Genomic DNA, 26096 nt, shown 5'->3' with positions numbered 1-26096 from the left:
GCTTCCACTCATTTCTTCACACATCAGGAAAAATGCTCTAAATATTCCTCCCAGGCTCCAGATGCTCCAAAGTGTTTTCCTGTAGGTCCTATACCATGTACATGCTCTGGTAGGATCCCTTGGGCACCTGAGGACATCTGGAGGGGCACTGAGTGCTTTTATGTAGAAAATTGAGCTAAACTTTGGATGTCAGATGTGATGGATGCCAGATCTGAATGACCAAGGCACTGACCAATTTCCATTGACTGAAAAGAGAGTTCAGACACAGCTTAAATACTGACACTAAATTTAGGTCTCCTACTCTGTAAGCTGAATCCCAGCCAGAATGTGAATTCAGACACAATTCAGAATTCAGACACAATCCAAAAGCACTAAAATTTCTTTTTTTATTAAATTAAGTGCAAACCCTAAACTGCTATAGTACTTTGTTTAATACCCTGGTATCTTTACATCCTATGACCCTTCACATCTGCTCATCCATTTTCCCAGGGATCCACAGAACATAATGACATCATCTGGTAATGAATCTTTTAATAAAGGTTGGTCTAAAGCTGAAATTCTGCTTCCAAGCCAATAAAACAGCAATGACTACTCAAAAGATACATCAGAAAAGCTTTTAAGAATAGTCATTATTTGTATTTCCTACAGAAATTGCAATTTCCATCCCTGCTGTATTCTTCACCCATGAGAAGAGCATTTACCTTTTCCCATAAGTATTTTGCTGGCAGCAGTGTCTGGTTAAAAAGTTTATTGGTTGCTTTGACAGGAACTCCAGTATAAATTTCATTGAATACTAGATGACTAGATATCAGGCACACTTGGGGGGTCTGAACTTCAACAAAAACAGGAAGATGACTGGAAATAAACACACAGATGGTCTATTGTTATTGTTAATGAAACGTGCTAGACATAAAACAGCATGCTGGGAAGAATGATGTTTATGTTTATTTAGCAATATTAGAAATTTGATAGTTCATTGATAGGTTACACAACCCCACTGTGAGTTCATAGTTTTGTTGCAGGAGAGAAAACTACCTGAAGTGAAAACCAGATGTCAACCTCAGGAAAAACAAAACAAATGCTGCTTTTCCTCCTTACCTTCCTTCTCCATTCTCCACCTCCAGTTCCAGCACTGTCTGGAGACGCTGGCACTGCAGTGATGTGAAGTGAACTGAAACTATGCACAGACCCAAAGGAGGAATTTCTCCTGCTGATGGCTGGATGGTGAAGGTGGATACCTGGGAGAGGAGAGAGGGAACAGAAATTTTTCTGACATGTGCAAAGCAAGGGTAAAATGTTGAAGTCACACAATTTAATTAGGGCTTCCAAGTACCTAATTTTTCCTCAGATGTGTCATTTCTCTCTGCCCCTTGAGTCCCACCTGGGTTCATGTCAGAAAGCACAATGGCAGCTTTGTGAAAGCCTGGCTATACAAAGAGGCAGGGCTTTGCTTCAGTCTGAGCCAAGGGCACAGCAGGGTCAGCTGTGCATGGACTGACAGGGAACATGAAGGAGAAGCAATGGACTGACAGGGAACATGAAGGACAAGCAATCAGCCTCAGCAGCAGCACCTGCTCCCAGGCAGCAGCAAGGTGCCACAAGGGGAAAGGTTCTTGCACAGAAGGGTGAGGAAGGAGGGTTGGGAGAGAGGCACAGGAAGAGCATCAGCAAGGAGTGGGGCTCAGATTCTTGTCCAAGATGCTGATGTGGGTGTGTGGGAGGAGTGTTCAGCAGTCTCAGCTCTACTAAAGCCTTGAACTCTTACTTACAGCAGCAGTAGCTGAAATAATTGTCATTCAGGAAATACTCTGTGTCTCTTTGGATCAGGCTGGCAGGGGATTTGTAATAAAGGGAAATAGAGAAAATTTGTAAAGAAGTATTCAATCTCAAAAGAACTCATGCACTTACAAAACTGTGCTGGACTAGTTTCCTAAGAAGTCACAAAATTTAGAACTTCTGATAGCTGGAATGAATAATACAACTCCTAAGCAGAAGAAATAAAATAGCTAAGGAGGGACTACAGCCAGCTGCAGCAGTGACTTACCTCTTCATTCCTTTGAGCTAGAAAAACCTGGCTTTCTTGCATCCTCCACTGTGCTGGCACCTGAGACAGATTATTAATCTCAAAGGTTCTTGACACAGTCTCACCCTGCTTGGTCAAACCAAACTGGAGTGATGGAACATCAATACAAAGAGATGGACCCTAGGACAGCAGGAAACAGACTTTAGAATGGACACCCCTGCCAAAACTGCCTCATTAAGAAACATGTCATTATCTAGGATTAACATTTCATTTCACAGAGAATATCAGAAAGCAAATGCACTGTGTAATGCAGAAAAATTCTGTGTGTCATGGGAATATCAACATTGACTCAATAGTCACTATAGCAAAAATAACTCCTGTTTGTCACCACTTCAGATTTCTCAAGCGATTGAGAGGCATAAAAGCTTTATTTGGACAATGGCCAGGCCACACAGCTCATCCTCCTGCAAGACTGAACAGCTCCTTACCTTAAAAGCAGCCTCAATATGCAGCATAACTGGCTCTGGACACAGCTCAACATGACATGGCAGCTTACGGCTGATGACCCCAGGTTTGCTCCCAGAAATTGCCAGGAGAAATTCACAGCATTTATTCACATCTAGAAGAGAAAACACCAGGCTCCTGTCTCGCTTTGATGTAAGAAACCACCTGCTTCAAGCATGAAGCTACTGGAATCAAGTTAAGTCTCCTGCTGGCTCCACAGGGCTGGAGATCAGGTAATTTTCCAGTTTGCATTAAAGTGCTCTGTGACTGTCATAAACTGATATAATCAATTACTGTCTCTTTCATTAATTACTGCTTGCAAGTCACAGAAACTTTACCTATGACACCAGTACGAGGCTCAACTTCGATGATCTCACAGTCTGTGATTCTCTCCCATGTGTACTTGATCAATGTTTTGCTGTTGTTCCACAGCTGAAACAATTAAAATCAATGAGACAATTAATGCACTTTAAGCTTTCAGAGCAGCAAGTCAATTTGCTGAGAGTACTGATACACTGCAAACTGGGTTTTGAGTCATCATTTATTTAACAGTGTCTCCTTCACATAGGTGAGGGTATTCCCTCAAACCTGAAGAGAATCCATTAACAATTCATTTCAAGAACATGATCATATTTGAGACTCTTAAACTTCCCTGCATTTTTCAAAAATGTAACAGAATTTCTAAGCATAAACTGAAAATCTTTTGAGTGCAGCTTTTTTTTGCCAAAGGTTCTATTTGTGAAGGAGATACAAGCTCTTGAAATGTTTGGCCTGCTCTTCAGATCTAGTCAAAACATTATTTCTCAACTACAGCAAATAAAAACTTTGTTCTCTGAAGTACAATTATCTCTAAGCACAGTTCAAATTCTTATCTTTTTAAGACTAAAAAATACCAATTGGAAACTGCAAAGGATGTTGTTATATCATCAGTAAGTGGCTTAATTACCTCTATCACATGTGTAGTTATACTGGGTTACTGGCAAGTACGAAATGGTCGCCTTAAATTGAAGAAAAAAAAAAAAAAGTTCTAGGGAGAGAAATCTTAAAACCAAAGGCTTATTAGGAGGATCTCTAAGAAAAAATGGGAAAATCATTAACTGGGAAATGTCTTCCTGCCTGGCTCTTGCCAACAGGCCTGTTTTTCCCAAGTGAGTCTAAGATCAAAAGGATCCTGATCTATAGTGAAGGGGATGCTGTGTGAGGGACAATTGCAGCAGCATTCTGTCCCAGAATGGCCAGAGAGAAATCACCAGAACCTGCAGGAAAGAATAAAATCTAGTAAACTACAGCATGTGTGATTTTTGTAGCTCTTCTGTGCTTCCTGTATTCTTTGCATGAACAGTGCCTCAGTTATGAACTAATTTAATCATCCATTGACTATTCCTCCCAGCTGGAAAACTTTTACACTACAGGAGTGACAAAGTGATAAGCAAGAGGTTAGTGACCCAGAAAAACACTGAGAAGGGTCAAACTCTGTGGTATCAAAGTGGAGAGATGAAAAAGGAACAAAGGCTCTGCCTGGAGTGAAGGGCTGAGCAGGCTGGGTAGGGCATTTCAGTGCAGACCCTTCTGGATTCAAGGCCTCCTTTAAAAACATTTCAGGAAAACTAAAACAACAATGACTGTCTGATATATTCTAATAACACCTATGACATCCAGTGACACAAACCACATGACAACAGTGAAGTGAAAAGCACACAAACCTTAAATTTTTTCTTGACATTTACACCAATGAAATTTTCTCCAGGGATAATAATGGCATATGGTTCCAGAAGAAGGTTGTATGGTTCTGTTGAGCCTTTAACTTCTATTTTCAGTGCTATCACATCCTCTACTCTGCATTCTGGGATGTTTTGAAGCATCTTCTCTTCTACTAAACTTTGGGAGGAAATATGATAGAATCATTAAATATGTTAAACCTGTGTTTAATTGGATCCTGTCTTTTAATTGCCAGATCAAAACTGATAACCATCACAAGTTTCTCAAGTACAGACTGCCTGTGGGCAATTAGCTCAGCCAATTAAAAACTTCATTATACTTTAAGGTATTCTAGCTGTCCCAGTCTGTCCATGAACAAGTATATAAGTGACATACTGCTGTGACAAAGAGTAACAGCAGGAAACCCTGGAAAATAAGCAGACAAAATGACAGTATTAGCTTTTTCCAAGAGAGGAAAAGCTAGGGCCAGGCATGTGTGCAGGCATGGGGGAGGATATCAGAGATGCTCTTTGTACCACAACTACTTGTGCAGATAATATTCTTTATACTTGTCAATCCATCATCACCAGAAAGAAGAAAAATCCCAGTAACTTAATGTAATAGCACAGATAAATTGTGGCCATATATCTTACTGGGAAATGTTTCTCAGCTTACCAAGGTGAGTCTGGGGTGTTCCTCACTACCATCTGCAGCACACTGTGATAACTCTTCAGCTGCACAGATGAAGGAGAAAAAGATTTTAATGTCAAGTAATCATTTATGTTGAAGATCAAAAAAGATGGAAAAGTGGTTTACATGTAAAGGATAAACGATCATCATCAGAGTCCTAAGCTCTGATAAACAATATTCAAACTCTGGAGTTACTAAAAGAAAACATGTTTGACTGCAAAACATTAAGCCAGATTCTGATCTCATGGTGTAGGGTTCCAAGAAAAATACTCATTTTTGACATGCCTGTTATTATTTCCCCTGTATATTGCATACTACACACAAGCATCTGCAAAGGCTCCCCAAATTAAGCTCAGTACTGCTGTTCTAATTGAGAAGTTTCTTCCAACTGCTCCAGAGTATTCAGCTGATTGACCATCAATCTGATCTGGAGTAAGAAACATGACTTTTCCATCATGGGAAGAGAATGCCTTCTGTATTCTAATGGAGGAGGGAAAAAAGAAACACAGAAAAAGGCCTTAAATCTGAAGGGCTATGCAAAAGCTTCATTTGTTTGTAGACAGATACTAATTTTGATGTATATTTTAATTCAATATATATTCTATGAACTGTTTATTTTTAAAAGCCAATTAGTTTCTCTTCCATACAAATTTGAGGTATTTCTTATGTCTGTCAATCAACACTGCAGGGGACATTCCCACTCTTGGGCTTTCTTTGGATCAGGTTTCTCTAAATACAGTGAGCTCATGCTCCTTATTTACAGGGGAGCAGAAACTGAGAGAACAGCATTCTCTGGGATAACTGCATTCCAACATCCCTGCACCCCTCTTACCCACAGCTGCACACAGCATTTCTCTGCCAAAGGCTCCCACTATCCCCTTAATTCACCACTCAGCTGTTCATAGAGCCCATTTCAGGCCAAAAAAACCCTACAGCTGGAAACAGTTTAAATCATCAGTGTTTGTTAACCAACTTATTTAGGCTGGAGTAGGTACAAGGCACATCCCCCAAGAAGAGGAGGAAGGCTCAGGAGCTGGTGGAGGAGCTGCTAGAGGGTGAGGGTGGTAACTTCACCAGCCAGCACAGCTGCAGTGTGAGGATGTGTCCACAGTTTCAGTGTAAAATGAACTGTGTCCAGTCAGTCCCCAAAATGACATGAGATCAGAAACTGTCTCACATTTTGCAGTCAAAACATGTTTTCTTTCAGTAACTTTCTACATTTTGAACACTGTTTATCAGAGCATAGTCCCAGCTAATTAAATTTAATTTAGAAAAGTTGCACAGCAAGGATTTTATGACTTGAATAAAAATACACAGCTGGAGGTTGTAGATAGGAAGGAATCACAAGCCATACCTCCTGTGGAGCATAAGTGAGAATAAACTCATGATTTGCATAGGGAAGCAAAACTCCCTGCTTAGGATTTAGGGAGAAGGCTGACTCTGGGTCTTGATTGTTTTTGACCTCTGTAAAGTCTTTCTGTTGTGTTTCTTCTGGTATTAATGGTTTCAGATGAGGCTTTGTTATCTGCCAGAAGAAGGGAAGCTCTACATTGCTGCAAAGAAGTCAATAAACAACAGAAAAGCTGATTAAAAATCAGATATTTTTGAGCTAAATATGTTCAGGTTTTTTTTCCAGGTAGGAAATTCCTCTCTTTACAGATTACAGGGGTTTGACTTCCCAGTTTTTGTAAGTCACAAAGCTGCTGAGGCATCATGGAGTCAGAGCATATAAATCATATAAAGAACGTGCTAGTATGTGAAAGTAAATTCCATAAATGTATAAGATACCTTAACACTTTCTTGCCTTATTTGAACTTGTCATGCAATCCAGGTTTCAGAAACTCTGCAATTCTTTTTTTCAAAGATCTGGGATGAACAAGACTATTCCTGCTGACACCAGTACATTTGCCTTGAATCACTGCTGATGATCTACATCACATTCTGAATTTAATCCAAATGAAAGATGTGGTCTTAACATGTCAGCAAACACAATGCCTCCATCTAAAATTATAGCCATGGCTCTGCCTCACTTTCTGTAATCCAGAAAAGGTTGCTTAACTAGGTTGTTTCAGCAGAAGTGTATTCCATGGAATGTCTTCATGGGTTTGAGAATTTTGTTCATGCTGACCTCAAAAAATCTGCCTTAGTAAGGGGGAGGAATTTGAAAGTATCACTGATAAAACTGGACATTTACAATTTCTTGTATCACTTTCTGTAGCAGAAAGAATGTTTCTTCTTCCTGCTTCTATGGAATTTACTCTCAGCCTGGCCAGCTTTGTTTAATACAAATGCTGACACCAGATGTGCAGGGAGTGCTGTGGTGAGTGCAGCACAGAGAAAATGTGGAAATTGGCACAGTCACATCCTTTGTCAGTTTACAATATCCAGTTCACCAATCACACTTTCTTTACTCAAACATCAGCCTGTTCTGGCATTATGCATGTGTGATTTCCAGACCAAAAAATAAACTGTCAGATATTTACTGCTTGTAAACAGCAATTCAGATTAATGGTCCTAAACCCAGCACTGACCTGCTCACTGCTTTCATGGTCTACAGCCTCTATCTGCTGCAATCATGCACAAGTGTATTTCTGTTAAAGTCTGATTGATTCTGAGCAAAATCAGGATGCCACTATGTTCAGTATGGTGTAATTGTCCAGAAGGACACATTAGTTGACTTCAAATTGAATTTATATTTAAATCTGTAAGGACTCAATAGCAGGAACCATGTGAGAGTTTTAATGTGAGTTAATTACACTGGGCTCCCATTTTGATCCAGTGGAGTCCAGGATGTATTATGATTTTTCTTTAGGAGATGTTCCATTCAGAATTGTATGCTTGGAAGCATCTATTCCCTGCACTATGAAAGGAAAAGAGTGCTTATCTCAGTTGCACAAGTATATATAGCAGACATTTAAAATTAGATAAATCTCATCTGGATCACCCTGTATTTCCTGCCACCATGTATATTTATGAATTTTTTGTAGATTTACCTCTATCAAAGCAAATATATTGACCTTGGCTAATGGTTGCCATAATGCTTCAACAACGTACAACATTTCCTGAACTTTAATTACCAAATAAGGAGCAAAAAGAAGCAAAGATTCTGCAAGAAGTTCATCAAGGGCATGAAGGTTTCTCCAGCTTGAGAGAGCAGAGTATGACAAATGAGATGCCTAGCAGCATTCCCACATTGCAGAGCATTACTCTGACAGCAGCTACCTACGTGGAGTTCCTTATGAGCAGGATCTTGTCCTTAGTGCTGCGGGGGTTTTGGGGCTCGAAGCGTATGAGGTGCTGTGCTGTGGCATCAGTGACTTCACCCAGCAGAGCTTTGCTTTCTCCTCCTGTGACAAACAAAAGCTCCAGAGCAATCATCTCTCCAAGGCCTGGAAGAAATAATTAGGTATTGCTGTTTACCATCTGACTATTAAGATAGTTCACATCATGTAATTAATGTTAATTATTGATTATATCTGGTGTTTCCTCAAGTTTCAGAACTCCAATGTGTTAATTGTACAATCCTGATGTTGTGTTTATCAACAAGTATTAACAGAGACCTTCTGTTCATGAATTTCATAGACAGGGATTTCAGGGCCACAGCCTCAGCTCACTCACATCAGCATGGTTTCACTGAACTAAGCAGGGTGTTTACAGGGCTTGACAATGTGGCTCCCAGATGTTTTGAGCAGTAGATTAAAATTAAAATAAGCAGCAAATGAAGTATTAAAAAAATCCAAAGTAAATACATGTGACAAAGTGATTCATTAAATACAAACCAAGCCTCATGTTATATCACTCACAGTTATATTACAGTACAAGCACCAACATTTACAAGAATTTGAATTGGTTTCATTAGTTAATCCAGAGACTGCCTGCCTCAAAAGGTCCAAATGTGGTTCATTTCTGCCCTGTAACACCTCATGTTTCATAGCTTGTCAAGTCATCTTATTGACAGAAAAGTAAAAGAGATGACTTGCACCTGGCAACTGGTTTTCTTTTCTGTGACTTGGTGATATTTTACATTTGGATTTTTGCCTACTGAAGATTAAGAGCTCAATGTTTTCTGAATCCAGTGTATTCCATGCACTGGGAAGGAGCAGTAATAACAATACCAAAAAAAAAGCCAGCAGGGGACACATTAAGTATTTGCTTAATCCAATGACATAAAATGTTACCATCACTTCATGCCAACAATTACCACTCACATTATCTGAATATCTACAGAATTAGAAAAGTGCTAGGAACAAACCTGCGACTGTAACATATTTGGTTGGATAATTGTCACACAAAATGGTGAATGTTTGCTGCAAGGCTTCTGGCAAAGAGGGGAAAAACACTACCTGAAAGAGAAAAGGGAAATAGCAAGGTCTGTAACTGTTTTCTCTCCCCTAAGTAATACACATCAATTGCAAATATTCCCTGAAGGACAGTTTTAGTAATTAGAAATTAAAAGTAACACTTGCAAGAAACAGAATCAACTTTTGCTCACATAAACCCAAACTTGCAAGGTCCAGCCAGGTCTACTAAAATTATCTTGCTTGTTAATTTATTTTGTGAAGCAAAAAACTTTTCTACAGCAGTTGGCACTAACCCGTACTGTTGCATTCTGCCCTGGAGCTAGCTCCAAACCAGCAGGCTGGATCCCAAAAGGATCCTGTACCACAAAATCAGCAGTGGCAGCCACCTAAGGTATTAAAACAAACAAACAAACAAAAAGATTAATAAACTAAATGGATCAGATTGCTGTGTTTAAAACACTGATTTATCTGAAAGAGGCATTACTCTACAACATCACTGTTCTACCTGTTACCATATATTTTTTTTCACACATCTCAAAAGTGTGTGGCTCATAAATATGGCTTAATTAAAAAATAAAATTCTCCCTGCTTTATAATGACCTTGGTGAAAGCAGAAGGGAAAGTGCAGTCTCTGAAGACAAATGACAGTGTCAGAAGCCCTAATATTCATGTTCACAGCAGAGCAGCTCCACCTGAGAGAGGGGCTTGTCTGTTTCTCCATGCTTAAAACTCACTTTGAGTTGGAACTGTAAAGACTCTGAAGGGACAACTTGGCCCATCTGCTCTTTCTCTTTTTTTCTGTCCCATTTTATCTCCTTTGTCCACCCCTGGTTTGTGATGGGGAGCTACAGACTCATCAGGGCTGCATTGGATTGCTGTGTCCACAGGAGCAGCAAGGTCAGCAAGGGATGGTTTTGTTGAGGAAGGAGAGGAAATTATCTCAAGCAATGCTAGAGCTGACAGCATTTCTATTTGCTTCAAGGGCAAGGGTAAAGTTTGAGCCAGATTTCCTTTCTCTCATCTATGCCTCAGTTTACCTCTCCCCTGAGCAAGGCAAGCTCTTCCACAGAAAACCAGAGCACAGGAAGGAGGTACAGCCATCCAGGGAGATTGGTTTCCAGGATAAAGTGAATTCCTGAAGGAATGGCACAATGCAGATCTCTCCAGCAAGGCCTTATGACTTCTGTGCTAACACAACATGACTGTTTAAAAAGCCTTCACACCAGGGCACCCACACCATGCTGGGTCCAGTATTGCCCTTCTGATCACTCACCCCAGAATCAGGAGCTGGCCAGGCTTTCCCTGGAATTATAGAGAACTTCCCAGTCCTAACTCCCTCATTTCTGCACAAAATTGTTGTTGTTTTTATTCCTCCAACAAGGCAGGAACCACAGTTTATACAGTCAGGCACTGCAAGGAGTAACACAGAAAATCAGACTCCAGAGAGAGCAAAGGCTGCTGATTAAACAGCTCTTTACAGACATTACTGCATGAGACCACGCCAGGTTTTGCAATCCTAACCCCTTAAATTCTTTCCATTTCAAAGTTGGACAGTGTGAGATGTGTATTTCTACATTCATCTTACATTTTAATGATGTAAGATGATCTTTCCTCCTTGAAGATTATTGAATGATAAAAAGATGATATTTTTAGAAAACCTCAGTATAACAGGTAAGGTGAATTTACAAAAAAATCAAAGCAAATTTTTGCAAAAGTAATCCTGTTTATTATAGTTGAGCTTAGATATCTGAGAGGTGCAGGTATACCATATCCATATATAATTAATTGCACATTCAATGAACATTAATTAATAGCATTAATTAAAAACTAAATCATAATTCCATAATATTTATAATTAGTAATTACAATTGGGAGTTCAGGAATCAACAAAACACAAACCTAGAAATGTGGCCCCTACTCCCTTCTCTAATATAGTGAGCAAAAAGAGCCTAAGATGGCAAGAACAAATCATTGAGGAAAAATCCAACAGGATTACATTTCAATAACTAATAAATCAGGATAAGTGAAAATGAGATAGAGTAGAAACTGCAATTCCAATGTTTTCCACATTTGTTTTGTGACACAAAATTGAAGACAGTCACATAAAAAAAATCCCAAGAGAAATTTAGTATTTGGACACTACTGACATGTTAATACTGGAAGTGATACTTTAGCTTGGACTGGGATGACAAAAGATTCTGATACTTGACTCTCCACTAATATATGATCTTCATACTCTCCCAGATTTTCAGGAATAAACTGGACTGTATACTGGCATGCCATCCCAGGAGCAATCATTCCTCCCTTTCCTGGATATTTTCCTTAGGGGAAAAAATAAAACAAAAGGCAGAAAATTAAAACAAAAAATTAAAACCTCCCCAAATTGGCAGTAGTATTTATGATCACATCTTCCTCTGGAAAGATGCCTGTAAACTCCCCCCAGTTATTGCCTAAATCAAGCTGATAAAAAGGGATGAGCACAAGAGGCCTGGCAGTGCAATCTGAGAATGTGCACATATTCCAGGGAGCTCAAAGATTGCTTTGTCTGAAATATATTCCTCAGAAACACAGAAAATAGTGAGGAGAAACTTAGAGACATTTCCCAGTTTTGCCTTACCACAAGACAAAAGGGCTTCCATGGAGGCACCTAACTTGTAATTCTTGGGGTATCACAATCTCCCTAGGCAATCTATCCCAGTGCCTGGCTATCCTACTGTAGGAAAGAGAATTTTCTTAATTTTCTAACCTATCCTTCTGTATTGCAGTGTGTTATTTCTTCCCCTCTCCTCATAATTTTTAAAGTGGAAACTCCATCTGTTCCTAGATGAATTTTGGATAAGATTTGATCTAGGTATTCCATGGACACATTTCAATCTAACATCAAACACTTTACTAAGTCTTCTTGAATTCCTCATTAGACCATCTCAATCTGCTTCTGAGTTGCATGTGAGTGGCCCCAAGTCAGCTTTCAGTTTCCAAAGAACTGAACACTATGGATAACAGAACCAAACAGAACTTCTCTGGAAAATCTTTATTAGAGCAGGTAAATTAGATTTTGTATGTGTTAACATTTTAAAGGTAGAAAAGAACCCTTACCTGGCCAAATGAAAAATACTGAAGAAGAGGGAGGGATAAGTCTCACATGTTGACCTGTTGAAGTGATGTTCCGTACCTCTACAGTCATCTTCATAAAAAAAAATAAAAAATGCTCCATTGTAATTACCATCACTCATTAAAATATTTGCAATTCCCTGGTACTACTGCTAGGAGTAATTACTTCATCATCACAACCAACCCAAAATCCCAGTTTATTCAATAGAGGCTGAATCAGACAGTACCAAAACAAAGCAGAGACTGAGAAGAGCCCATTTAGTCTTCACTGGTTTGTGTGCCAGTGGCAGGTGTGATGGAAAATCTTCAAGGAAGTTAGAGGGTCATAAATTCAATATACAGAAGAAACTCAGACTTTTATTGAAATTCAGAAAGGCTAAACATTGGGTGAAATATGTAGATCATGATAGGATATAATTCTTCAGGGATGCAGAATTAACTCTCTACAAAGAACCTTCTCACCTCATAAACCTGCCCAGCTTTATCATACAAAAACAGGACAGAAGGTGGACTGGCAAGAAACACAGGAACAAATGAGGTATCACTGAAAGATTAAAAAAAAGAGACATTATCTTACTGCCTGGTTCTCTAAATACTGATAAAGTGAGAAATTGCAAAATATCTCCTTTGGCAAAACTAAAATATCATACAACATACTTTGTTATTAAGAAACCATATTAAAAATTTAGCTCAAAATATCTCTGGGTAAATCCACAGCAATTCTACAGTGGAGCTCTGTTCATTCCAGCCCAGAATCCAGAAAATGCATACCCTTTGCCATCTTCTGCTTTTCTTCTGGCTATGATTTCTTCCACTTTGTCTTGAGAAATTACAAGAGATTTGCCTCCATCCAGAGTATTTGGTGGGAAAAAGCGTGGATTCTTCAAGTAATTCTGTCTTTTCTCAAGTCTGGAGAGGTACTCACTCAATTCCTCTGCTTTCCAGGACTTACTCTCTTTCCTGGCTCGTTTCTGTGAGGCTTCAGTTTTCTTTGAAAAACAAGAGTGCACAATGAAACACAGTGATCTTGAGGATGAGGAAAAAGGGAGCTGCATGTGTGTTATTAAAGCTACACAGCAATGACAACTGATACAGAAAATACAGTATTTCTCTTTTTTTAACAGAGGAAATATAAGGACTGGAGTCAAATCAACAATGGGTTGATATTCACCCTTTGTTGCAGGAAGAGCAACAGGCCTTTAAGATCAGGCAGACTAAAAGTAAATTGTAAAATATACCTTACTGATGGTTTTAGCCTCAAGGCTGGAGTCTTGGACAGAGGACACAGCTGAAGACTCACTTGTCACACTGTCAGTTAAGTAGATAATCTCATCCAGTGAAAAAGCACGTTGTCTATGTGTCCCTTTCAGGTATCCAGGCTCTGATTCTCCTGCAATTCAAAGAAAAAGAAATTCTGTAAGAGGGAAACATGAATGGCAAATATTTAGTCTAAGCATAGGTGTATGGGTTTATTTTAAGGCTTGTTGCTGGCAAAAATCCTCAAGAATTCAATGTATTTTTAGAACTTATTTTGTACAACCAAAGCTTAGTACTTTAATAAGAAAGCTTTCAGAAGCACTAATTAAACAGGCTGTATACACTTATATTACTCTCAGAAAGATATGTTAATCTTGTAAGGGAAGTGAGATCTTTATTTTTTGTTTGGAATTAGAATGGAAAAAAACAAAACACAAATCTTGAAATCTGTGTTTCTAAATCTAAGTTGATTACTCTGAAAGGTTTGTTTTGGCTTGACTGAAAAACTTCATTTCAATGATCCTAAAACCTTTCATCTTGGCTCACATATAAATAAAAGAAGTAATCTTGATATTGCCCAAAATATTTTCCTTACTGACCTGCATGTGCAAATAAAACCAATATATTTCCAGAACTGGAAAATTTTAAACCCTAAATAAGGAATACAATTTTATCTCATTGAAAATAGTTTTTACTTTAATGCAACTACTTCCCTTCTCTAGATACAAGATGTAGTTGCAGCTTTGTGTGTAATGCAATTGGATGGAGACAGAACACTAATGCAGTTTTTGTGTGAGATGGAAAGAACTGTAAATAAATGTGCAATAATGATCAAATATCATATTTAAGAACATCTAAACTCAGTAGCTTTGAATTTATCAATTATACTTTGAAAATGTGTTCTTAGTGGAATCTTATGCTTAAAATACTTGAGTCCCTTCTGCTTTGGCAGAAAACTATAAAAATATACTCAGATCTGCTACATCCTCCAATATTTCAATTATAGCCTGTTCTAAAAAGTCTAAATTACTTTCTGCTTCAAAAGTTACCTTTTGGTGCTTTGGCAAGAGGTAATTTCTCAGTGATGTAATCCTCAGGACAGATTAAATTATTTTTTCTGAGAAGTTCATTATTCACAATCCAACGAAAAGAGGACGCCACTGCAACAGGAAAGCCAACAAACAAAAAAAAATCAAAAAAGCAAAATAATGGCCCCTTAATACAGACAATCTTGATCAATCCAAAGTAATGTTGTTTTTACACCTCATCCCTGTCATATTATATTATATATGATATGATATGATATTATATGATATGATACATATCTCATATATATTATATATACATTATAATACATATAAGTTATATTGTATTATATAGAATGCAATACATATTATATTTTATAGAAAATAATCTGGTATTTTAATCCCAAGACTTGGACATGCATCTCCACAATTCTAAATTCAGTTCAAACCCAGCAATTGGAGAAATATTTAATCTGTTTGTTGCTGCTACATATCAAGGTATATATGCTTGTAATATTTAGGTGGTAACCCCTGAATCCAAATTAAATACCTTGAACATGAGCTGGTTGTTTAGTTTCTCAGTGTTAAACAGATGTTACTCTACTTGAACCTCTGCACAAAATCTCTCAAAGTAGCTCTGTTGATGTAAAGCCAAACCCAAACTGGTGTCCAGGTACCATAAGCATGTACTGGGGAGCAACACTGCAGAATCCTCACCTGGAGGCAGCCCCAGTTTAGGGAAATCTTTCCCTGCATGAATCTTCATCTGCTTTAGAACCCTTGCCTCCTCACGTTTTGCTCGGGCCTGGGCCCGAATGATCTCCTTTTCTGCTCTGTCAGCTTCTGTCAGTCGGCTCCTGTACTCAGCCAGAAGCTGCCACGAGCATGGGTGAATAAAGAGAAATTTGGGTTGTTACAGGCAGATGTTTTCTGTTTGCCTTTGAGAGGTAAACACAGACATATTTGTAAAACATCACCACTTTACAAGCATCAACTGGCCTGCTAAACACTGTCATTCCATGATGACACAAACCAGAAAAAAAAACAACAGTGGCTCAAATCATCCAGCATCAGCCTCTACTTTTATCCACTGACAACAGCTTTTGGAGTGATGACAAGATAAGAAACCTAGGCAGGTACAGGGGAAAGTTTTCAGCCAGTACAACAGGCATTTAAAGAGCTACTGTTTTACTGCTCGTACTCTGTGTCTGAAAAGCCAACTAGAGATAACAATGTCATGAAGGATCATGTGACTATTAACTTACTTGAAAGGTTCTGTGGGAAACTGTTCAAGTAAATTTCCATTTAAAAATGTCAATTGTAGGATCAACACCTGCCTTTAAATTTTATTTTACAGAAGATCTAAGTAGTGACTAAAGAGCTCCAAACTCTGACTTGGTTTGGACTTGTACCTTCTCTAGCTCATCTGTATAACTGTCTTGATAAACGCTGTCTCCTCTTTGGGACTCAATCCAGTTTGTTGCCACGTCCTCCTCCAAAACATCTTCAGTGTACAGGTCCTTAAAGGCACTAGCCAGCACATGGGAGATATCCTGGGGGAAAGAAAAATAGAGTGTTTAGAGCTTAAAGCAAGAGACAAGATGGGAATATACGACTGGGTGCATACAAACAGCTGTAATTAGCAAATGGGAAAAGGTACCCAGAAAGGGGATGTGTGTGCACACGAACACTGAGGTGTGGATGGCTGGGTGTACGTGCTGTGGGACTGTGTCTGTGCTGGCTGGACATGTATATGATGATGATGGGCACCGTTCTCTGTGTACAAGTGTGTTTGATGGTTTGTGCAGGGATGGGGCTGTGGGAGTGGGGAGAGCGTGGGGGAGGGAGATATGAGTGTTGTACAGGTGATATGTGTGTGTGTCAGTCCTTGTGCAGGGCGTGTGTTTGTGCCCCAGGGTGCGTGAGTCTGTTTGGGGGTTTGTGTGTGCAGGGCTCTGTGTGTGTGAGGCTGTTTGTATGGGGGATCTGTGTGTGCAGGGATGTGAGAGGCTGCGGGTGTGTGAGGCTGTTCATAGCAGGGTCTGTGTGTGAATCTGATTGCAGGGTGGTCTGTGTGTGCAGGGATGTGTGTGTGTGAGAGGTTGTTTGCAGTGGGGATCTCCGTGTGTGAAGCTGATAGCAGGGGGAGTCTCTATGTGCAGGAGGTCTGTGAATGTGTCTGTATGTCCCAAGGGGACAGGTCTCTGTGTGTGGCTGTTTTCAGGCTCTGTGTACAGGGCTCAGTTGCTGCTGGGGGCTACGCTATTTGTGCCCGTGCTGCCCAGCCCCACTGCGTTACCTGGGGGTCGCCGCTGCGGCTCCCCTCAGCCATGCCCAGCCCGGCGTCGGACTCCTGCGCTGGAGCTGCTCCGGATTCGGGGCTGGCCTCAGCCATGCCCAGCCCAGCGCTGTGATCCTCTGTGCCGATATTAGGGCTGCCCTCAGCCATGCCCAGCCCAGCGCTGTGATCCTCTGTGTCGATACTTGGGCTCCCCTCAGTCATGCCCAGCCCGGTGCCGGAATCCTGTGTGTGTGAATTGGGGCTCTCCTCAGCCATGTCCGGCCCGGCGCTGTGATCCGCTGTGCTGATATTCGGGTTCTCCTCAGCCCTGGCCGGCCCGGCCCCTCCTCAGCCTGCCGGCCCCGCCGTTGCCGAGTGACCGTGCGGGGAGTGACCGTGCGGGCGGGCCGGGCACGGGCGGGCCGGGCACGGACGTGCAGGGTAATGGCGGTGCCCCCCCTTCGCGGCGCCATCGCCCCTCACAGCCCCGCCGGTGCTCGGGGGGCTGAGTGTGGCACCCCGAGGCTCTGAGGGGCTCGTAGTCCCCTCTCTTCCTTGCTATGTACTTGTGATCTTTTAAGGACCAGTAGCCTCGTGACTTAAATAAAATACTGGCTTGAAACCTGCGAAGGGAATTTGGCCATGGCGGGGATTGTTCGCCCCTCCGCCGCTGCGCAGGTCGCGGGTGGGAGCTGAGGGAAGAGGCTGAATCCTGCCCTCATTGCCCACACATGGGACGGGGAGGTTGGGCTCATCCCTGCGGCTGGAACCGGGCTGGGACATGGAACATTCATCATCAACCCCAGCCCATGCATCGCCCCGCTCTGCCTGCGGCGGCCCGGCTGTATACATTGGTTGCTAACAACAGGCTCCGCTGAATTTGCTGATATTTTCCATAGAAACCATCCCGGTGTAGATTCTCTCCTTGTCCTGCTGCCTTTTTATTCTTTCTTTTTTCCTCCCCCTCCTCCACTCTTTTTGCTCAGAGTGAAGGAACCTAACTGTGCCCTCCGAGCTTCTCACTAACGGAGTCATTTGGCTCTATTGGTGAAGTTGGGCTATGTTACACCCTGAAAATAACTATGGCAAAAATAATTGGATTTTACCAACAGGTGTTTTTCCACCACCAGATAAGCCAAAAGCTGTGGGTGTAAACCCCACGGCAACCACGGGGGTGGTTGAAATTCATCTTGGGTTTTTTTAGGTATATAGGCACAAGGGCTTTCACAATCGTTAGGTCCTCAGTCACCAAAGTCTGCATTTGGAATAAAACACCAAATTAAAGCCAGAGGCACTGCTGTGGTTTTAATTTCCTTGTGAAAAAGGAAAGCTTGCCCAAGAGAAAGCTTGGCAAATCTGCAATATCCTGTTCCAAAGATTAAGGCAGAGAAATCACAGATGTCTGACAAGGATAGGACCAGGTTAATAGAAAAGGTTCACAGCTTTCATAGAATCACAGAATCACTAAGGGTGAAAAGATCTCTAAGGTCATTGACTCCTACCATTACTCCATCACTGCTGAGATCACCACTAAAGCTTGTCACCAAGTGCCACATCCACACACTTTTTGAAGTGAGTTTTGAAGTCTTCAAAGGGGTGGTGACTCCCCCACTGGCTTGAGCAGCCTATTCCAATGCTTGATAAACCCTTTGGCAGAGATATTTTCCCTAATATTCAACCTAAACCTTCCCTGGTGCAACTCAAGACCATTTCCTCTGGTCCTGCCCTCATTCCCTGGGAGCAGAGCCTGACCCCCCTGGCTGTCCCCTCCTGTTGTGCAGAACCAGAAGGTCCCCCCTGAACCTCCTTTTCTCCAGGCTGAGCCCCTTTCCCACCTCCCTCAGCTGCTTCTTGTTCGAGCTTGTGCTCTCAAACAATCTTGTTTTTGTGCAGGCTTGTAGGTTCTCGCCTTTAAAACTCACTGCATGCACATTTTAACACGTTTCCATATTAGAAGTCCAACTTTTCTCATCATGTGCTATTACAGTTGATTTTAACATCTGTTTGCTAACTGGAACATTAGTAAAATCCAGCATTTTGAAAAAGAATTCTTTCCCAGCCTTTAAAATGGTGACAGTAAAGCAGATGTTTTTGTTTAAAACAGTATATAGAAGCACATGAAAACTGACTGTGGAAAAAACTTTCTGTACTTTCATCTTTACTGTCTTTCAGTAACTTGCCAAGGACATCATCTCAGCTTAGAAGCTGGATTTTGTTTTTGTAACTACAGTCTATAAAATCTGGAAGTGAAGGTGAGATCCATCTGCCCAGAAGCCAACTGCAGGATCAGAAGGAGGGGTGTAAACCACTGCTCCAGAGCAATGCACAATTGTTTCCCATATGGCAATGGGATATTTTTCCTTGGATTTCCATTTTTATGCCATGATCATTTACTCAGATAAACTTAAAAAATAAATGCCACAGTTCCTATTGTAAAACTGTTTAATTCACATATCTATCACAGACACGCATTTTCATAAAAATATGATGAACATTAAGAACAATTTGCATCTATATCTATCTATATAATCATTATAAAATATCACAGTTCCAAAGGCTGAAGAGAGACTCATGCATGTAGGGAATGGAAAAAAAAACCCAAAACAACCCAAACAACAACTTTATCCTACATGTATAGGAATAAATATACAGGTATAAATATTTATATGTGTAAATGTACACACTTCTAACTGCTATGAATGACTTCAACCAGGTGTTTCACCTTGGATTTCCCCTCTGTACCATGTAAGGCTGAATTTTATGGTGGGTTTTAGGTTTGGATTGGGTGTGTGGATCTGAGCACATTCCCAAGGGTCCCACCTTGATGCTTGTTGCAGCATGGAGTGCAGGGGGATTTTTCTTTGAAGAAATTAATCTGAAACTGAACTATCCAGGATCAACTGATTTGCTCCATCAGCTAATGGGCTCAGCCTACAGGACCAGGAACAAGCTAATTTGAAATAAAATATGCCCAAATGCCTGTCACAGTCCTTAAAGGAATCATAAATTTTGCTAAAATACAGATTATTCCACTTTTTAAGTGGAATCAGACTTTTGTTCTGTCAAGATCATATTGCTTTTCTGTATTTATTTTCACACTCCCCAGGTGGTCCCCACACATTCTTTGTTATCCCGTGGAGACTGTTCAAAGTTCCTCTGTTGTCCAAACCCATTCTTTCTTCTGGTAGCCACATGATCAGAAAAAGTCATTCCAGTTGTAATGTAACAAAATCAGAGTCCAGGAGGTGATTTGTTCAGGCACCCAGGTACCAAATGACATCATGATAGGACAAGCCCAGCTCCTTCTTTCTCCTTGTTCTAAGACTGAAAATAACAGAACATTTTTGCATATAAAATAGCTGGATGTGATTTAAATACAAACAGGGAGCTCAGTTACTGAGCAAGATGTTATGTGTACATAACAGAATTGCAGAGTGGAACTGTATCTTACATTTTTTTACAAAAATATCAAGCTATATATCAGTTTTATTTACCTTACTCCTCTTTTATCAAAAATGTAGATAGATGTGATGTCCTGGATCTGTAAGTCAGTCAGTACATTTCTTATTATTTCTATATTTATAACCAATGGACTACTGTGTCTAACTATCTTAAATTATTGTGAACATATATTCCTTAAATGTGCAAACACTGGACTAAGAATAGCATTAATTCAACTTTTCTTGGGGAAAAGTTCCTACATTTATTTTCCTAGTGATCCCAAAATCTTCACTAATGTCAATGAACTTCTTTAGAGAGGGAGCACTCATATAGTAATTCCACTCACTTGGTTTTGAAAGGTTTCTTTGAAATTATAAAATTTAAGACACTCTTAAAAATAAAAATCAATGTTAATTGATGTTGTGTTAATACAACAGTATGGATTAATTTAGAAATATGTACCAATCTCAAATGAGAACATAATTCAAATTTATACACACACACACACATATATATACACAAAGATTTACAAAATAGCCTTCTCTTGTATATTGATTTTTTAAAAAAAACATAAATTCTTGGGGTTCAGAATGCATCAAGGCTCCACATATTTTTTTGATATTTTTAGCATTTTCTGGCAATAAGACAAGTCCTGCAGGCTTCAGGTGGCATTCTTTAGAAGTGGAAAATCAAAGGAACTGACACTGCAGTGCTGCCTTTTGCTCTGGAGGCATTGCCGTGATTTGCACGCTTGCATCTGGGCAGCAGAAAATAATTATTTCTAATTATTTATATTTTTTTGGCAAGGTTTTTTTTTTTTGTAGGGGGTTCACGAAGTAATTCCTAACAGCGCAATGATGAATGATTCACTTTGACATTGCTGCCCTCCAGTGGTCCTGTTAAGGTTTCCATGTTTTCAGGAAAGCCTTTAAAAACAAACATTGCATTAAATCTTTGTTTTGATCAGGCAACTGAGCAGGCATTAATATTTCCACCTATGCAATCTGGCATATTCTCTTACCAGTGTATTGGGTAAAATGCTTTTCACTGGCAAAACTATGTATTAACTTGTAATTAGTGCAGATGCAGCCAAACAGGTAGTACTGGAATGCAGTTCTCCTTTGCATGTTACCCTGGAAGTCACTCCTTCTTCCTTGGCTAAAGCCAACATCTACAGAATGACTTTCAAACCCAAGTAAAATTTGCAGATAAGGAGAATGGAGAAATCACCTTTCACTTTTAGGTGAAAAGTTCCAAAGAGGTCAGTTTCTAAAGGCTGGCTTCTCCCAATTCACTGCTTTCTTCTCCTGCCAAAGTTGTTTTTTTCTTCAAATGTCCTGGTTTGGAGACAGTCTGTATCTTACAGATGTGACCTTGCTGGATGTGCTGTGGTCATTTCCAGTTCTCCTAGAGGCATTCTGAAATAACCTGCTACTGGAAGTTCTCTCTGGATATTTTTCTTTATTTTGTCACTCTTTCCTTTCATAAGCCAACCATATCACTTGCTTCCAGTTTACATTTCCTGATTTTAAGCATTTCTGTGTTTCCTCCACTTCTTTCCTGTACCTAGAAGTCTGTCCCTCTCTAAAAAATGTCAGTGGATATTGCTGTGCTTCTGCTGAAATACTTATGCGGTAATTTCACTCAGGCCACATGGGATTTACAAGCCAGACACACCCAGCAAGTAGGAGAAGCATGTGGAAAATGCATACACAAAGGGGCCAGTCATCCCTTTTTGGCAGTGTCTGGGCAGATACATCACTCTAATTAAACTGGAAACGGGCTACGCCTCCACACAGAGATCCTGGGATCCTGCATGAAAACTCTCCATGCAGAGATCCTGGGATCCTCCATGAAACCTCTCCATGCAGAGATCCTAGATCCTCCATGAAATCACTCCTTGCAGAGATCCTGGGATCCTCTCTGAAACCACTCCTTGCAGAGATCCTGGGATCCATGAGACCATGCAGAGATCCTGGGATCCTCCATGAAACCTCTCCGTGCAGAGATCCTGGATCTTCCATGAAACCTCTCCATGCAGAGATCCTGGGATCCTCCATGAAACCTCTCCGTGCAGAGATCCTGGGATCCTCTATGAAACCTCTCCACACAGACATCCTGGGGTCCTTCACACTCCCCTCCACACAGAGATCCTGGATCCTCCATGAAACCCCTCCATGCAGAGATCCTGGGATCCTCCCTGAAGCCACTCCTTGCAGAGATCCTGAGATCCTCCATGAAATCACTCCACACAGAGATCCTGGAATCCTCCACGGAACCACTCCATGCAGAGATCCTGGGATTCTTCATGAAACCCCTCCACACAGAGATCCTGGGATCCTCCATGAAACCTCTCCACACAGAGATCCTGGATCCTCCCTGAAACCACTCCATGCAGAGATCCTGGATCCTCAATGAAACCTCTCCATGCAGAGATCCTGGGATCCTCCATGAAACCTCTCCGTGCAGAGATCCTGGGATCCTCTATGAAACCTCTCCACACAGACATCCTGGGGTCCTTCACACTCCCCTCCACACAGAGATCCTGGATCCTCCATGAAACCCCTCCATGCAGAGATCCTGGGATCCTCCCTGAAGCCACTCCTTGCAGAGATCCTGGGATCCTCCATGAATCACTCCACACAGAGATCCTGGAATCCTCCACGGAACCACTCCATGCAGAGATCCTGGGATTCTTCATGAAACCCCTCCACACAGAGATCCTGGATCCTCCCTGAAACCACTCCATGCAGACATCCTGGGATCCTCCATGAAACTACTGCATGCAGAGATCCTGGATCCTCCATGAAACCTCTCCATGCAGAGATCCTGGGATCCATGAGACCATGCAGAGATCCTGGGATCCTCCCTGAAACCACTCCTTGCAGAGATCCTGGCTCCTCCATGAAACCTCTCCCTGCAGAGATCCTGGGATCCTCCATGAAACCACTCCATGCAGAGATCCTGGATCCTCTATGAAACCTCTCCATACAGACATCCTAGGGTCCTTCACACTCCCCTCCACACAGAGATCCTGGATCCTCCATGAAACCTCTCCGTGCAGAGATCCTGGATCTTCCATGAAACCTCTCCATGCAGAGATCCTGGGATCCTCCATGAAACCATTTCACACAGAGATCCTGGGATCCTTCACACTCACTTCCGCACAGGGTCCAGCTGGAGGATGCAGTGCAGGTGTGACACTGTTGCTCCCAGGCAGAGCAGAACAAGGGGTTTCCATTCCACTGACACTTTCCCAGATCCCTGGGTCAGAGAGGGTTATTGGATTACAGAGTCTAACCTCCTTGTCTCAAAAGTTATTACCTCTAACCCAAAACAATTTAACCCAGTGACATCTTTTGTTAAAATCAGAGTTTTTAATTTTTTGTGTTCCTATGACTATATGGGGCTCTACCAATAATTTGTAAATAGTCTATGAAAACTAACAAGAAAATATATTTACAAGCCAGAATTTGGCTTCTTCTTACAGATACACATTTTGTCCCCAAATTGAAGAATAAGGTTAGCATTTTCACATTTTCACACTTCAGAAAATTTTCCCCTGTGATCATAGAGGCTCTACTTAGTGCTAGTTTTGATAGAAATCAATTTCTTGGCACCTGGTGTGGTGGATCACAGCCTTTATCTATCCAGATCTTAAAGATTTTGCTGTAGAAAAATGTTTAACTGATACTTAATAGTATTCATCCACCCTTCAGGGGCATGCCTGGAGATCTGTATGTTCCCAGATTCCAGGTTTGCACATATACACACACACACACACACACACACACACACACACACATATACATGGATTAGGTTTGTATGAACCTCTTTTGTCCTCAAAGCAATATGACATGCCATGGCAGAACTCCACAGGAGCTAATTTATGCTGCTGAGAATAACCCAATGATTGACACTTTTTAGTAGGAAATATGGTCCTTTCTTCCCTTCTGGGTTTCAGTTCTTTTGGAAGTTCTTTCTACACAGCAGCCAGGATTTCTATAAATGCAAAAATAAACCTTGGAAGAGGAGAAACTTTGCAGTCTGTTCCTTCTGCTTTTCTCATCACCCTTGGGAGCTCCTGTCTGAAATCACCCTGCTACTTACTTTTTATCCTCTTGTGATTTACCTGTCTGGGCTCATTCATCCAGGCTGTGGCTGCCACAAAACCATGGCTTGGGCCTGTCTTGTGCTGTCCCAGTGCCTCAGTGCTTTGCCAGATTTCCCCTCTTGTCTTGTCATCTTGTGCACAAGGAATTAAACTTCTTTTTTCTTACCTTTATCTGGCAAGTGTTTTCTCAGCAAACTGTCAGACACAATTGATTTGCAGATATTCCCCTGCTCTCCTGGCTTGGGTGAGTGAATCAGGTGAATTAGTTAGAGGGAAAAATGCAAATCATTCTTGCATGCCTGTCTGTGCTCCAGTTGTCTGTAATGTGAGGATGTGCTGAACACGGCCCTCAGCTGGTAAAGGATGGGGTGAGGTCTGAATATTTGGAGTAGAAGATGGAGAAGACTCAAAATCTGCCTCCTGTAAAGTGCAGAGCAATGAGGAACTGCCACTTAACTCAGAAGGAAAAGGAATCCAAATCCCTCTAAGAACATCTGGAAAAAAGCTTTTTACATTTTACCTTATTTTCAGCTCCCAGAAAACTGCTAATTTAGGCCAAGCTCCAAACAATATCTTTCCTGGTGATGTTGTTTCAGGGTGATGAATAGGGTAGGTTTAAATGGATTTTTATCCCTTTATCCCCAGGAACTTGGGCACAGATGAATGACCCAGAAGGCCAGCTGAGTTAGGGCTGCACAACTGACCAAGAACATCTTGCTCTATTTCAAAACATCATCTCAAGGAGGCTTTTTATTCACTTTTGGACAACATGAGTATGGCTTGCTAGAGCTATTTCTAAAAGCCCTTGCAAGGGTAGGTTGAAGCATAAGTAAATTCATCCCAGGAAACACAATGTCACCTACTGCAAAGGGTTGGAGTGCAAGGAGAGGACAAGGAGGGGGCATGAAGCTGTAGCAACTTGGAATTGGTGACAGGAATGAAAAGGAAGGGATTTGGATTTGCTAAAGAGGCCTGGTCTCATTTTTAATTTCTCCAAACTGTGCCTTAGCTCCTGTGGATTGGGAGGAATCTCACTGGAAAGTGTTTGTAGCAGTCAAGATAACTCAGTATGAGGGAAAGAAAATCCATCCCACTGGGATGGGAGAGAGTGAGAGGTGGTGATGTCCTGAGGGCAGGCAGAGTCTGTCATCAGCAAAATGCACAGCTGTGTTATCACCTTGCTTTCCCAGTGTATTATTTCATTTTTGCTGGTAGGGGAAGATAAGGCTGGCTCAGCCAAACCTCCAGGCTTGTATGTGCTTTTCCATGTGGGCCCTGCAGCAGATCAAAGGCAGTGAGTTCACCAGCCAGAGGAACTGGGACCTGCCTAGAAAATCAGCATCTTCTTTCCTGCCCAGGATAGCAGGACACAATCAGTGGTACCCTTTTACCATGCCCAGGAAATCATGAAACGAGGTGTATATATATGTCATTTTCCTTCATTTATTGCCATCTAACTGTCCTTCACTGCAGGCACTGGGACAAGGAACAGCCCCAGTGTGGAGGTCCCAAAATGACTGATTTTCTCCCCACTATGCCCTGCCCACACCTAACAACCCATCTATAAAGCTGATTGTGTTTGTATCATAACATATCTCTGGGCAGGCTACTCAAGGAGATACTTACATCATATTTTAAAATTTTAGGGCTT

At 41.2% G+C, this 26096-nt stretch overlaps 1 protein-coding gene across 2 annotated transcripts in view; it reads right to left on the bottom strand.

Annotated features, from left to right (window-relative positions):
- DLEC1 (DLEC1 cilia and flagella associated protein) overlaps positions 1 to 17243 on the bottom strand; it is a 32590-nt gene extending 15347 nt beyond the window's left edge. For both annotated transcript variants that reach the window (XM_064703835.1, XM_064703836.1), the window contains exons 1-21: positions 16909 to 17243; positions 16022 to 16162; positions 15327 to 15483; positions 14634 to 14744; positions 13566 to 13717; positions 13099 to 13316; positions 12790 to 12871; positions 12313 to 12400; positions 11364 to 11537; positions 10490 to 10626; positions 9510 to 9602; positions 9168 to 9258; positions 8142 to 8304; positions 6270 to 6468; positions 4901 to 4959; positions 4231 to 4405; positions 2866 to 2959; positions 2512 to 2642; positions 2045 to 2203; positions 1099 to 1238; positions 702 to 855 (exon numbers count right to left, since the gene is read on the bottom strand). In XM_064703835.1, the coding sequence (XP_064559905.1) occupies positions 702 to 855; positions 1099 to 1238; positions 2045 to 2203; positions 2512 to 2642; positions 2866 to 2959; positions 4231 to 4405; positions 4901 to 4959; positions 6270 to 6468; positions 8142 to 8304; positions 9168 to 9258; positions 9510 to 9602; positions 10490 to 10626; positions 11364 to 11537; positions 12313 to 12400; positions 12790 to 12871; positions 13099 to 13316; positions 13566 to 13717; positions 14634 to 14744; positions 15327 to 15483; positions 16022 to 16162; positions 16909 to 17166 (2976 nt within the window). In that variant the 5' untranslated portion in view covers positions 17167 to 17243. The remainder of the gene's footprint in view (positions 1 to 701; positions 856 to 1098; positions 1239 to 2044; positions 2204 to 2511; positions 2643 to 2865; positions 2960 to 4230; positions 4406 to 4900; positions 4960 to 6269; positions 6469 to 8141; positions 8305 to 9167; positions 9259 to 9509; positions 9603 to 10489; positions 10627 to 11363; positions 11538 to 12312; positions 12401 to 12789; positions 12872 to 13098; positions 13317 to 13565; positions 13718 to 14633; positions 14745 to 15326; positions 15484 to 16021; positions 16163 to 16908) is intronic.
- Positions 17244 to 26096: the final 8853 nt, after the last annotated feature.

This window comes from Zonotrichia leucophrys, chromosome 2 (assembly GCF_028769735.1).
Source record: "Zonotrichia leucophrys gambelii isolate GWCS_2022_RI chromosome 2, RI_Zleu_2.0, whole genome shotgun sequence".
In the NCBI taxonomy this organism is placed as follows: Eukaryota; Metazoa; Chordata; class Aves; order Passeriformes; family Passerellidae; genus Zonotrichia; species Zonotrichia leucophrys.
This window is presented reverse-complemented; position numbering and strand designations above follow the sequence as displayed.